The sequence below is a fragment of the Miniopterus schreibersii genome, assembly GCF_964146895.1.
Source record: "Miniopterus schreibersii genome assembly, chromosome: 19".
Taxonomy (NCBI): Eukaryota; Metazoa; Chordata; class Mammalia; order Chiroptera; family Miniopteridae; genus Miniopterus; species Miniopterus schreibersii.
This window is the reverse complement of record NC_138119.1, coordinates 18549470-18562449: the sequence shown is the minus strand read 5'-3', so window position 1 is coordinate 18562449 and position 12980 is coordinate 18549470. Positions and strand designations below refer to the sequence as shown.

The following is a 12980-nucleotide window of genomic DNA, read 5'->3' as shown; positions in this document are numbered from 1 at the left end:
TGCTTTCTTTCTTACATAAGTTGTTTAAAGCTTAGCCCTCAGCAGACATCACAAAGATAGCATCCAGGGCTTTTACCTTGTTACCATTCTTGTACTGGCTAAAATTGGTTGGGCATAACCTAATAATGATAGGTAGTATTTATCAAGCAGTGTTCGAAGTGCTTTACATCAACTAACACATTTAATTTTTACATTAATTTATTAGGTGGACACCATTTTTGTCATATTTACAAAGAAAGAAATTGGTGAGCAAAGAAATTAATAATTTGCCCAGCATGACTCAGCTAGTAAGCAGCAGCTCCAGGCTTAGAACCCAGGTCAGCCGCTCCAGAACCTTCCCTCTGAAGCATGTATGCCTACATGAAAACAAACTTGAAATGGAGAGAGCAGGAAACTCTGGGGGCCCATGCTAAGAAAGATCAGAGCTATTCTAGAACAACCAGACATCCCCTCAAAGTGAGAGCATGTGCTGATATCCCAACAATAATATGTGGGACTCAGAGCTTAGTATGAGAACCTTGTTGTGCGCTAGTTCTGATCTGTTCAGAAGGGAGGGAGGGCCCCCTCCTGATGCGAGAGAGCTTCCTGGGATCTGCACCAAACACTCCAGCCTGGTAGAAAGTCCTATTCTTCCCCCTCACAGTCCATCCCCTTTCTTCTATGGAGAGCACACATGAATACCATTTACTTTCATGGATCAAAAGCTTTCTTAAAGAATTGAATGGAAGGCTAATTCTGTTTGAGTCTCAATATTGCACCACAGAACATTTCTGATACTTTCTGCCAGCTTTTTCTCTCTCTGCCCTCTGGATAAAATGTCCTTCTGGTCATTGGGGTGACCCTCTATGTGTATTTTACCAGTTTTCTGTGACCCTCTTTCATCAGAGGAAGCCAAGTCTTGAATTTGCCACTAGAGATAAAGGGGAAGGGATAAGAGTGAATTCCCACAGGGATAATAAAGCCCCTACAACAATGTCCATGGAGCCACCACTCCACTTGATAACTAAAGGCACAACTCCCAGAATGCTCCTGGAGCAGCCATGTGTGACCATTCTTTCGCCCCCCACCAAAGGGTCACAAATCAGAATGCTGCACGCCTGTCAGAATGACTGGTTACTGTTTCCCCAAGTACAGGTTCATGTGCAATAACTGACCCCAGAGAAGCAGAATGGCACCGTGTAAGAGCTTGTCACATTAAATGATCAGAAATCCATTACCGGCTGATAGAACGGTTGATGGTGCAGAAATGCTTACAGACCCTCCTCCCCATGGGCCAGCTCTGAGCCGCCGCCAGGCCCTCCTGGCTGCCAGGCCGGGGCTGGGGCTCCATGAGGAGAAAACTCTATCGAAGAAGGAAACTATGGTCAATTCCCTCCAGTTCCTACAGCCCTTGGAAGTGGATGGTGGTGTAGGGATTCTCAGCCTGACGTTTCAATTCCAATATATACTTTTTAAAAATATATATTTTTGTGATAACCGTGCTTCTGAAAGATTTGGGGTAAACTGAAAAATCTAAGGCAAATTAAATCTTATTTTCTTGGACTGGAGGAATTTGCGGCTTAAACACATTCAAGGGTGGACTCTCTCTCTCCCTCGCTCAGCTCTCTCTCCGAAGGATGGGAATATAAATTCTTTGATAAAGAGATGCATCACCCTGAATTTATCTTACAGAAGTTTTGCAGGCAGAGTATGTCTAGTTTCTTATAGATTTGCTGATAGTCGGGTTGAGGGGTTCTGCTCATCTCCTTTCCCCTAAGCAGTGCTAACTCAGCCACTCCCAGCCTGAGATGGCCATGCTCGGCCTCAGGGGCCCTGTGTGAATCTCCACTATAGTCTTCGGAGGGTGGCAAGGACCAGACCCGCCGAAGCAGAGAGCCTGAGCTCCAGTCCCTCCCAAGGCCAGACTGGATCTAAGCGCAGTGGCAGAGAAATGGCCTGACAGGTGAGCTGGGCAGGTACTCCTGCGGCAGGATTTTGTTTCTGTGTACCTCTGTACCCATGAAGCACCAGCCCCTCAAATACCCGATCGTGTCCCTTCATCGTCTGCATGTGCCTACGAGAATCATGTGCCAGGAGACAGACCTCTATAAATGTCTGCTCTTACCATGTGGGAATCTTCCAGTGCTTCTAATACCCGAAAACCTTATTTCTGAGACCCCATACTGACATAAACAGATGCCATGGTTATTGCAGAAGTTTAAAAAACAAACCTCTTGGAAATAGAAAAATGTCTAAATATATTTTAAGAGCCCAAATTCTGGAGTCTGACTAAAATCCTGGCTCACCATTGACTAGCTGTGTGCCCTTTGGCGAGTTCCGTAACTTCTCTGGACCATAATTTCCTCATCTGTAAAAAGGGAGACGAACTGTTCCTCCAGCAGAGCTGCTGCACTGTCTCGGCCGGGTGGCTCCGCTGGTTGGAGCGTCCCCCCAAACACCAAAAGGCCGGGGGTTCCATCTCTGGTTGGGTCATGTTCCGAGGCAACCGATCGTTGTTTCTCTCTCACATTGATATTTCTCTCTCTCTCCCTCTCCCTTCCTCTCTCTAAAATCAATAAAAATAAAATAAAATAACCAAGTTAATGTACCTAAAGTGCTCGATCTAGCAAGAGGTGCACTTGTGGGAGCCCCGAGGTGAGGATTTCAAGGCGCCTCCTGCTTTGGAAGTGCTGATCCAGCAGTGGGGATTTTTGTCCCTGCTTTGTCCCTTGTCTCGTGGACCAGGTGGGTCTCATGCTTGACTTTCTGCTAGCTCTGATGTTTCTGAGGACCGGCTCGAGGGGCCAGGAAGACACAGCCCGTTTCCGTCAGCAAGGCCAGCTGAGGCTGCGGTGCCGACAAGGGGGAGGACAGGCTCGTCCGTGACCCCGCAGAGCTCCAGAGACCTCTGAAGCAGAAGCCGGAGCTCTGCTGCCTTCATTTGCATGTCTGCGTAATTACAGCTCATAAAGGGATCTAACCCGTTAGTGAAAACCCGGCCCCAGCGTTTGACACTGGCCGCACGCGGACTCTGTGCCGCCTCATTTGTCCGCAATTCATAAGCAACAGCACCTATAAATAGAAACCCTTTTGCTAAGTCCCCCAGGAGGCAGCAGCAGGTCCTCCAGCCTGTGCGTTTTCTTCTTTCCTTTCTTAAACACCCGCACGGTAGGCTTCTGAGCTGCCCGCTGCCCCGCCGCCCCCTCCCCGCCGGTGCGCGCCGTCGGGGGGCCGGGCGCTCACCTGTAGATCCTGTACCTGGTGGTGAACCCCTGGCGGTGCCGCTCCACGAAGTCAGCGTAGTCCTGCGCGCGGTGGAAGGGGCCCCGGTCGGCCAGCAGCCAGTCCAGGGGCGGCCGGCCGGCCGAGGACACATGCTGCTCGGGGACCACGGCCGCAGCCGTGGCCGAGACGGCCAACACCCAGCCGGGGAGGCCCAGCGCCAGCAGGGTGGCCCACGGGGCCGCCGCCAGCCGGAGCCCTCTAAGCTGAGTGCCGCGCTGCCGCCTCATGCTTCTCCCGGGCGGTTGGTGTCTTCATTCTCTCGCCACGCTCTCCCGCTCCGTGCCGCTCCTCCAGGGCCCCTGGAACCAGAAGAGCACACACGGAGATGTCAGGCGGACCCCGGCCTTAGCGACGGCCTGTGAGCGACAGCAGTGGGCAGGGCCCATCCCGGGAACCCTTTATCATGATAGCGCGTCTTCATGCTAAGCATGAAGCTAGGTGGGGACGTGTATCTCATTTAACTCTTAAACCAGCCCTACAGGAAACGGCGCTGTCATCATCTCACAGAGGAGACGACGCGGTTTAGAGAGATTTGGAAGAGAGGCGCCCACGTTCAAGTAGCTTTTAAGCGAAGAAAGCGGAATTTTGAACTCAGCTGGCCTGGCTCTTAACAGTCATTGGGTATTGCTTCCATGTTCCCAGTGTTGACCCAACACCATCCGCTTCTGTCTTCCCCTCTCAAAAATGTTCGCGGTGTTTCAGGAACAGCCTCACAGACCATGTGCTGCCTCCAGAAGTTTGAGGTAAGCCCTATTTTTCAGGGGGCGAATTGTCGGCAGAGAAGTAGTGATGTCCCACTGGGCTATGAAACTGGGCGAATTGGACAAACCGCCTTCCTTCTCTGGACTTAGTTTTCTCTTATTGAAAATAAAGAGGCTTTGAACATCCGACCCCTTGTTTTACAGAAGATGTTGCAGGGATGGAGTTCGAACAGGAATCAGATTGCCGGTGACCATCATCAGAGAGCCAATCCTGCCTGTTCTCTCTCGCCTCACCGGGCAACATGAAAGCTCCCCGAGGGCAGGGCTGTGTCCTAGCCTAGCTCCTGAGAATGCACAGAGGTCTGCAGAGACCCTTCTTGAAGGAATGAATGAGTTCATTCCCTGTCCTGTCTGAGTAGAAGGAAAGATGCCAGGAAAGAAGACCTTGGCCATCAAAACTCTTGGCTTTCTTGTGACTTATCACAAGCCTTTGATTTCCAGTGGCTGCACTTGGTCTGAGGATAACTGCAGCCTGTATAAAGCCCTGGGCAGATGCAGGGGACTGATTGACTCTTGCGGGGTTCTTGCAATTGCACGCATTTCTTCATTCTGTAATTCCCAGCACATGCTGTGAGAGCCTCACCCATCGCCCTTCACCCAGCTCCACTTCAGTGTGTGCTAGAATGACTTCCAACCCCCAGCACCTGCACTTTGTGGCTTTAAGGGCTTTCTCTGGCTACCAAAACCCAGAGATAGGCTCCCTGAGGGTGAAGTGAGGAGTGGTAATTTCCTGGCACTTCCAAAGTCCTGTAAGGACAGACAAAGTGGGCTTGGGCATTTAGTTCACACCCCCTCCCACAGTCTCCCAGTACACTCTGGGATGGCCCCATTCAACAAAACCACCAGACATCCCTTGGACCAATGTGAGCCCTGAAGAGGCTGCCTAGAGGCTGGATTACTCCTGGATACTCCAAGCCTAAAGGCCAGCCCAAGCCTGAGAAGTCCAAGACTCAGCACCTGTACAGGATGCTCTCAGAAGTGTCGCAGTTCCTGCTCATGGGGTGGAGGGACAGAAGCACGAGTGCCTGGACCTCCAGAGTCACTCCTACACTCCAGCTTGCAGGTGACCACTCACATGTGCTGGGTGATTCTTAGAAGTTGCCCCAGTTAACTCTCACATTAAGAGAGCTGTAGCACATTATTTATAGTTTTACATTTCACTGGGACTCAGAGATGTTGAGCTGCTTAGATGCACAGGTAGAATATGAACCTAGATCTGGCTCCACATCCAGACCTCGCTAAGGCATGCGGTGCTGTGCTAAGGAGCTAGAACATGCCGCAAGACAGACCCAGACTTGATGGACTGGGGGAGAGAGGGGCCAAAAGAAGAGTAACGAGGCAGCGCCTGCCCTACCGGATCTTAAGAGATATTATAAAATTCCAATAATTAAAATAGGTGATACTGATGCACAAATTGAATGGGCAGATCAATGATATAGAACAGATAGCTCAAAAATAGAGCTCATTATACACGAGAACTTAATATATATTTAAAAAAGCATTACAGGCTAATTGGGTAGGGGATGGAATATTTTATCCATCATATGGGAAAATTAGTTTTCAGTGGATTAAAAAGTTAAATATAAAAAATAAAATCATAGAAGGAAGAAAAATCCCCAAATGTTTTATATTAAGCATGTATTCCTTTGAAATCTTGGGGAAAAGTGATATAAATGAAAAGGAGGAATCTGCCTTGCACATGGGGGTAGGCATTTTTAGTCGGATATAATCTGATGAGGATGCCTGAAATATTTCTCATTTAATCATTCGCACATTCACTTATGGAGAAACATCAATTGAGGAGTGCTAAGAGCCAGGCACTGTGCTAAGCATGGGCAATACAGAAGCAAGTGCTCGTTATATTATCTGAAACTCTTAGAGATGAATTCCTCTGATAAAACATTGTTTTTAAAGGCAGGCTGATGGAGGGGAGGGGAGAATGCTCATTTTGGAGGCTGGGGCTACTTTATGCAGCAGTCAGGTGGATATGCAGAGACGGGTGGAAAGTCGCTACGCAGTAAAAGGCAAGAATCTAAAATGACCCCTAGTTTCCCGTGTCTGCCGGTGCATGCCCTCTATAAGCCCTTGAGTGTGGACAGGACCTGTGAATAGATGAGAAACCACTCCCAGGATCAGACCACTAATCAGCTGACCATCAAATGGGAAAGTATCCTGGGTGTGCCTGACCTCATCAGGTGAACCTTTAACCTTTAACTGCAGGTGAAGTTTCAGAGAGACCAGCTCCTGCTGGCCTGGAAGAAAGCAAACAGCCATGCTGTGAATGGCCTGTGGGGGCCATGCAGCAAGGGATTTTAGGGGGCCTCTAGGAGCTGAGAGCAATTCCCAGTCAATAGCTAGTATGAGAATGAGAATTTTGGTTATACAGCCACAAGAAAATGAACTCTGCCAACACCACATGAGCCTGGAAGATCCCTCTGAATCCCCAGTGAGAACTGTTTCCTTGGCTGACACCAACAGAGGACCCAGCAAACCCATACCCGGACCTGACCTATAGAAGCTTCAAGATAGTAAATCTGTTGTTTCTTGTTTTATGCCATTAAGTGTGTGGTGATTTGTTAGACAGCAATAGAAAAATAATACAGACATAGAGAAGACAACGCTACCCCTCCCCCATTCTGCACAAGCCTGGCCTGGGTTCTTCACGCTCCCTGAGACTAGCTACTATTCTGGGCCTGAGAAAAAGCGAGCGTGGCATTTTCTTGAGTAGAGTGATGCTGATCATCTCCCTTAAATCTGATCACATCCACACCCACCCTGTCTGCATTACGGATCCCTCTAGATCGGTGGCCGGGTCTTTGTTTTGTAATTCCAATGCTCACAAAAAGATGTGGAGAATCAATTGCATGCATTTCATCCAGGGATCACTGTGAGCCAGTGACAGCATGTGGCCTCCGTCCAGCCGCCGAAACCCTTGGTGCCCTGTGCTGCAATCCAGCGGTTGGTAGCCGCCACCTCACGGGCAAGTCAAGGGTTTTGTAAGGACAGATGACGGCATGTGGGGAAAGAAGAGAACTCTACTGAGTCCACGCGTGCGTCTTGTCACTCGTTGTTTGTAATTATGCTCCCTCAGAGCTCACACTGTGCCAGAACCTGCCTGGGGATAGGCACATCAGCTTTAGAATCAAATGCCTCTGATTGCAGGGCCGAGTCTGCTGAGCGCAGCAAGAAGGCCCAAATCCAGCTCCGACCGCGCCTCTGCAAAGCCTGGCCTCGGATCACATGGTTTCCGCTCCATCGGTTTCCTCGGGGGCTCAAGACATTTTGACTAAAAAAATATCCTTTTAAGAAAGAAATTTTAAGCAGGTTCTAAAACTCTTTTTAAAGAAAGCCCTAGAATATGTTGATTCACCTTAAAAAGAAATACAAAATAATTGCTACGTTGACAGTTGTGTAAAAACTAGGCTCCTTAAGGGAATAGCTTTTGGTCATTTCCTGTTCCTACTCCACAAATAATATCACTAGAAATTTTTTTATTAGCGGCTTGTCAAGCAGTTTTTAACTGTCTAGATTCTCACGATTTCTGGTGGTATCGCTAATATTCAGCGGGTTAAATAATTAGCACCTTCGCCGTGACACTTCCCTGAGTCCTTTTGTCCTAAAGCTGACTGTGTGAGTAATCCCCGTATTACATGTCAGGAGATTAAAATGATGGTGAGGCTAGCTCTTTGATGAAAAAATGATAAATTTACTTGTGAAATCCCAATAATTTCATTTACTTAGGCCACATTTAAGACTGAGTTTTACACGGACCCAAATGATAAATTAGCTTTGGACCAAAGGCCCAAGTGAAATAAGTCCTGAGTTTTCCTTTGTGAGTGCATTAGCTCAAATCTGTTCATGAATTAAACGCGTTACATTTTTATCAGTAGAGAAAATCAGGTGGAGATGAAGTCACAGGAGAAGTCGCCGGTGCAGTCTTCCAAATGGGAGAGCTTATAAGAATCCTATCTCCACCACTAGGAGGTGATCACCCAGCTGAGGCATTCTGGGGACACTTGTGCCCTCCTCCTGTTGATGTGAACCTCCATTTAAGCTGGGTGTGAAGACAGAGCAGTTAGAATTTGGAGCATCAGCTGCTCAAGTACTAAATCTTAGGAAGTGAGACAGAACTTCCCCTTTGAAAATTACTGCCGAGGAGGGGTTATATGTTAGAAGAGTTAAGGATATGGTTAAGCTATTGTTAGAGGCCAGGAGAAAAGAGAAATAGGGGTGAAATCAGTATTGTTAACCTTGCTAACAATTATCATTGATAAACATCAGTATAAAGCATTTGATATTTGTGTGGAACTTCCTGCTTATGAACCACGGATAATAAAATCACACTCAAGTTTCACCTCCCAGATTGCCTGTTCCCCCTTTAACAGATGGGAATGCTGAGTTTAGGAACACCAGTGGCAGCTCCAGGTCTTCACACTCTAGATCCTGTAGTGTTTACACCTCACTGCACCACTGACATGATTTACAGCTTCTACAGTGTGTGGGCTTTGCCACTTACAAGCCCTTGGGAGCAAGTCACTTCCCTCTGGGAGTCTCCTCTTGGTCATCAGCAAAATGATTTAAGAGATAAGAGGAGCCCTCTGGCCCTGCCCCATGCAGAAATTCCATAATTCTAGGCAAATATAAGGGGCACAAATGTAAAGGGAGAGGCATTAAGATTTTATTTTTAGAAGGAAACTCTATGTTCCAGAAAGGGAGTGAAGCATAAGAAAAGGGCTAAAGCCGAAATCCCTGCCTGATAGAGCAGTGACATTTAATAAAGTGATTAGGCAGTGACATTAAATAAGTTCTCAAGCCATTTGAGTGGTTAATTGGCCAACTTTACTGAAGAGATGTTTTTCTGAATACATCTGAGGATGTCAGTAGTAAAAACTCTCAGAAAGTGCTATTTGTTCTGGTCAGCCACAATATCTTGATGTAAAACCTATTGTTTTGAGCAGAAAAAGGGAATGGGCAGAAGGAATGACAGGACATTCTGGGGTGGGGATTCTTAAAGGGCAGGGGGGATGTGGGTGCTACTAGATCAATGACTTTTAGCCCCCCGCCACTGGGGTGACCTGCCAGCCTCAGCAGAGATGAAGCGTGGCGATTTCTCTCCAATAACAGACCCCCGGTTGCAGATCAGAGAGCTGTAGCAGGGCCCACGATTCCCCCAGTGAACCCAGGCAGATGTCACACCCTGACTGCCACTGTCCTCTCCAGGCTCTGTGACATGACCTTCAGTTTCACCCCCAGACCTAGCATGGAGTGGTAAGCGACATTTCATGCATTTCCCGCTGCTGGTCAGGGAATGACTTAAAATAGGTGAGACATGTGGATATCTTCCCTGCATAGAGTCAGGTTAACCATATCAGTGATTATTTGAGCAAAGATCAGAGCTCATCACAATTGCTATTTATTATTTGTTCTTACATTCATCTGAGACCTCTAAAAGGAGAGGCTGGGAGAGAAGGGCCTTGCTGGAGGCCACTCCACAAGGAAGCGGAACTGGAACCCAAAGACTCTGAGTCCAAGGCCTACGCTTCGCTCTTCTCATCCTTATCCACCTCCGTCCATCAGTCAATCAGTTATGAAGCACTTTGTGTCTCTAAGGACTGTGCTGGGGAGTCGCAGTAAATCTGATGATCAGGACAGACCCAGCACTTGCCCTCAGGAAGCAGGAACAAAACAGGACTCCAGGACCCTGTGATGAGCTTAAAAGAGCGATGATATATATTCCCTCTCTCTCCCTCCCTCTTTCCCTCTCTCCCTCTCTCTCTCTCTCTCTCTCTCTTGCACACACACACATACACACACAGAGCTTTAGTGACATTAGACCTTATAGGTAACATCCCCTCAGATCCCCAAATTTATAGGTTTCTGCTGTGTGATAACCAGCTCTTCAGGGATCAAGGTCAGATTCAAGTGTCAGTTGCAGCAGCTTTATACTTGCCAGCTGGGTGTCCTTGGCACTTTTCTTGGAGAGAAACTAACCATCAGGCTTGTCCAGAGTCTTACGTGGTAATGTCTAGGCCACAGGGTGCAGACTAGGGAGGTCTCTCTGCCCCAGAGCTTCCCCTGAGGTCACGGGTCCTCCAGTAGAGAAAGAAGGCACTGCCCATCACATAGAACCGCTAAATGAAAAGTTGCACATTTCTAAGCCTTTAAGACCTCATATCCATGTGGATGAACCATTCTCAAACCATTCCACCCATACTCCTTCCTTAAGAAACCCCAGCAGTTCTTGTGGCTCTGATAACAAACGTGCCTTCCTCTGCCAGGCACTGAGACCCACCCCCATCAGCTGCTCCACAGTGAGGGGGTTACGAGCATAGACCACCGGGCCTGAATGCCTGGCTTCTCACGTTGGCTCCACCTCTGTGGCCTCAGCTTCTTCAGTGGCTTCAGAGCTACCATCAGCAGCAGCACCAACTATGTTCAGATATCGGTTACTCTGTGCCAGGCACTGGTCTAAAAAATTTCCATTCATTGACTCATTTAATTCTCGTGAAACCTCCATGAAATTGACATTGTGAAATTCCTATTTCACAGAGGAGAAAACTCAAAAACAGAGAAGCCAATAATGTTCTCCCAAGAAATCTTTAGTACAACCTAAACGACCTCTAAACCTAGGGCCCACAGGCTTTACTCTGACAAGGGAGCCGTAGTTACAGGAGGGCACCCAGATCCCTCCAGGGCACTTGCATTTAAAAACTGCTGTGGATTGACAGAAAGTCTAGAGTCTTAGAGTACAAAAGTAGGACTCAACTAAACTCATTTTCCTGGCTTGGATCAGGTCATCTAAGCATCTGCTTTAGGGAAGCTGTGTGGCTCCTGTTGAGATGGCCGTCAGCATGGCCTTTTGATAAGGCCATGCTGACAGCCATCTGTACTGTCTAAAAGTCCTAAGGTCAAGAATGTTCCCCCAACCTGGGTCCTGGTGGACAACCCACAGTTGCTGGTTCCCTGTGTGCCCCTGAGTTCCAGTGCTTTTCCCTCAGGCCCCAAACTGAACAGAGCCCGTGTCCAAGTTCTCCACCCCGTCTCTTCTGCCCAATCTCAGAGTGTCCATCTAGGGTGTACATCCCGCCTTTGGTGGCTTCTGCACCTGCTCTCAGCTCCCACACTTCCTGTCATAAGGGGATGGCCCGTGCACACTTGCCTGCCCCTTTACCTGGTTCTGAATCGCAGCACCACCTTTTTGTGCACTCTAGCCAACAGGTCAGTCCTCCCATGACCAGGATTGCCTGAATTATGCCAATGGGCCCCTGCCTCTGGGTATGCCCAGCCACTCTCCCGGGGTCCAGCTACTGAGGCTGGCTCAGCCAGTCCCTCCACACCCCTGGCAGACAGCTGGTCCATCCTCCAGAGAGGAACCCTTCTCTGTCCCTGCCTCCTTCCCACCAGCCTGGCTTCCATTGCTTCGGCCCCAGCTCACTTCCCAGCAGAGCGAGCCTCTGTATACATGTAAGATGCTTAAGTGTTTCTCGCCGGCCCGGGAAGCCAAAATAAACCTAACCCAATCCCATAGAAATCGCTCATCACTCTGCAGGCTGCAGAACCGAGGCAGGGATGACAAGCCAACCCTCCCTTCTGACCCACACGGCCTGCAGTGATACTCCTGCTCTTGGCCTTCTGCCAGGCCTGCCACTGAACCTGAACTTTTAGCCCAAGCTTTGCCCCACTCGGGCCTTGGCATGGACCAGAATGTAAAATGATAATGCCCTGAACTGTGCCAAATAGCACGGGGCTCCTGAGATGTTACAGATGCAGCTGTGACCAGCAAACACATTGTTTCCGGGATTGTGTTTGTAAATATATGAGTTGCCTGACAGCTTGTGGAATTAAATATAGATGCTACATCACAAAGCCTAGCTAAAATAAACTATATGCTGCTCGATGAATGTCAATAAGTACTCAGAGAGAATCATTACCCCTTTCTGTAGTGCAGTCCAAAAAACCCATCCCTAAATGCTTCTCTTTTTTGTTTTTTAGGTTGTTGATTTTTGGGGTGTGTGTGTGTTTTATGAAAGTGACTTTTCCCCCGACAGGCTTTTGCGTGGTACTGGTGGGCAGCTGGGGGGAGGTGGGGGAAAAGACAAGATGGGTGCAGTCAGGTTGCTGCACTGGGTGTGATGTGCACAGTGTGGCGGCAGAAGCCAGCTTGGAGATGACCAGGCGCACGAGGCAGTCACAGTCAGCCTTCTGGGATTGCTGGCCTTGGGACAGCGTGTCTAAAGCATGGCCCAAGGCCCGCCGGTGGTCGTCTGGAGAGATGCTCAGATGGAGCGCAAACTCATCCATCGCCCTGAGTCTTCTCTCCGGTTCTGGAGCCACGTGGCTCCCCTTCCCTTGCTCTGGGTTCCCGCGCTGCTTGTACGTGAGCAGCCACTGAGGTTGGGAAGAGCAGGGTACCTGACGCGGTCTTCCACACGACAGCTGGCACCCCAAAAGACTTTCCCGAACGCTCTCAGTTGGCCGCCAGCTGAGAAGGCTTGCTGCCATGGAATCCTGGGTCAGCGCTAAGCCCACACTGCCCTGCCCGGGTCACCCCCCGCCCCCCGGGAGCTGGTGCAAAATGAAAGCCCTGTGGATTCAGGGCAGCCACAGCGCGGTGTTGAGAGGTTAAGGTTTTACCTGTGTTGATCATTTGGAATTTATGCAATTGCTGTGTTTCTGCCAATTTTATTTATTTGTTTGTTTATAGTGTTCCTCTCCAGTTATTTTTAACACTGAGTTTTTTCTCTACTAAAAAATGGAATATAGACTTAGATAGACTGCAGGTTGGGCACTGTAGGGGTTCCTTGTGCAAAAAGGTTTAAGAGCCTCCAAAGGAAGAGCCAGAGTAATTCTTTAAAAATTGTAATTCACCCTGGCCAGGTAGCTCACTTGGTTGGAGTGGGGTCCCGATGAACCAGGGCTGTGCGTTCAATCCCCAGTTGGGGCACATGCTGGAAT

At 48.8% G+C, this 12980-nt stretch overlaps 1 protein-coding gene across 2 annotated transcripts in view; it reads right to left on the bottom strand.

Annotated features, from left to right (window-relative positions):
* BRINP2 (BMP/retinoic acid inducible neural specific 2) overlaps positions 1-3553 on the bottom strand; it is a 36663-nt gene extending 33110 nt beyond the window's left edge. For both annotated transcript variants that reach the window (XM_081120870.1, XM_081120869.1), the window contains exon 1: positions 3223-3553. In XM_081120870.1, coding sequence (XP_080976996.1) covers positions 3223-3491 — 269 coding nt within the window. In that variant the 5' untranslated portion in view covers positions 3492-3553. The remainder of the gene's footprint in view (positions 1-3222) is intronic.
* Positions 3554-12980: the final 9427 nt, after the last annotated feature.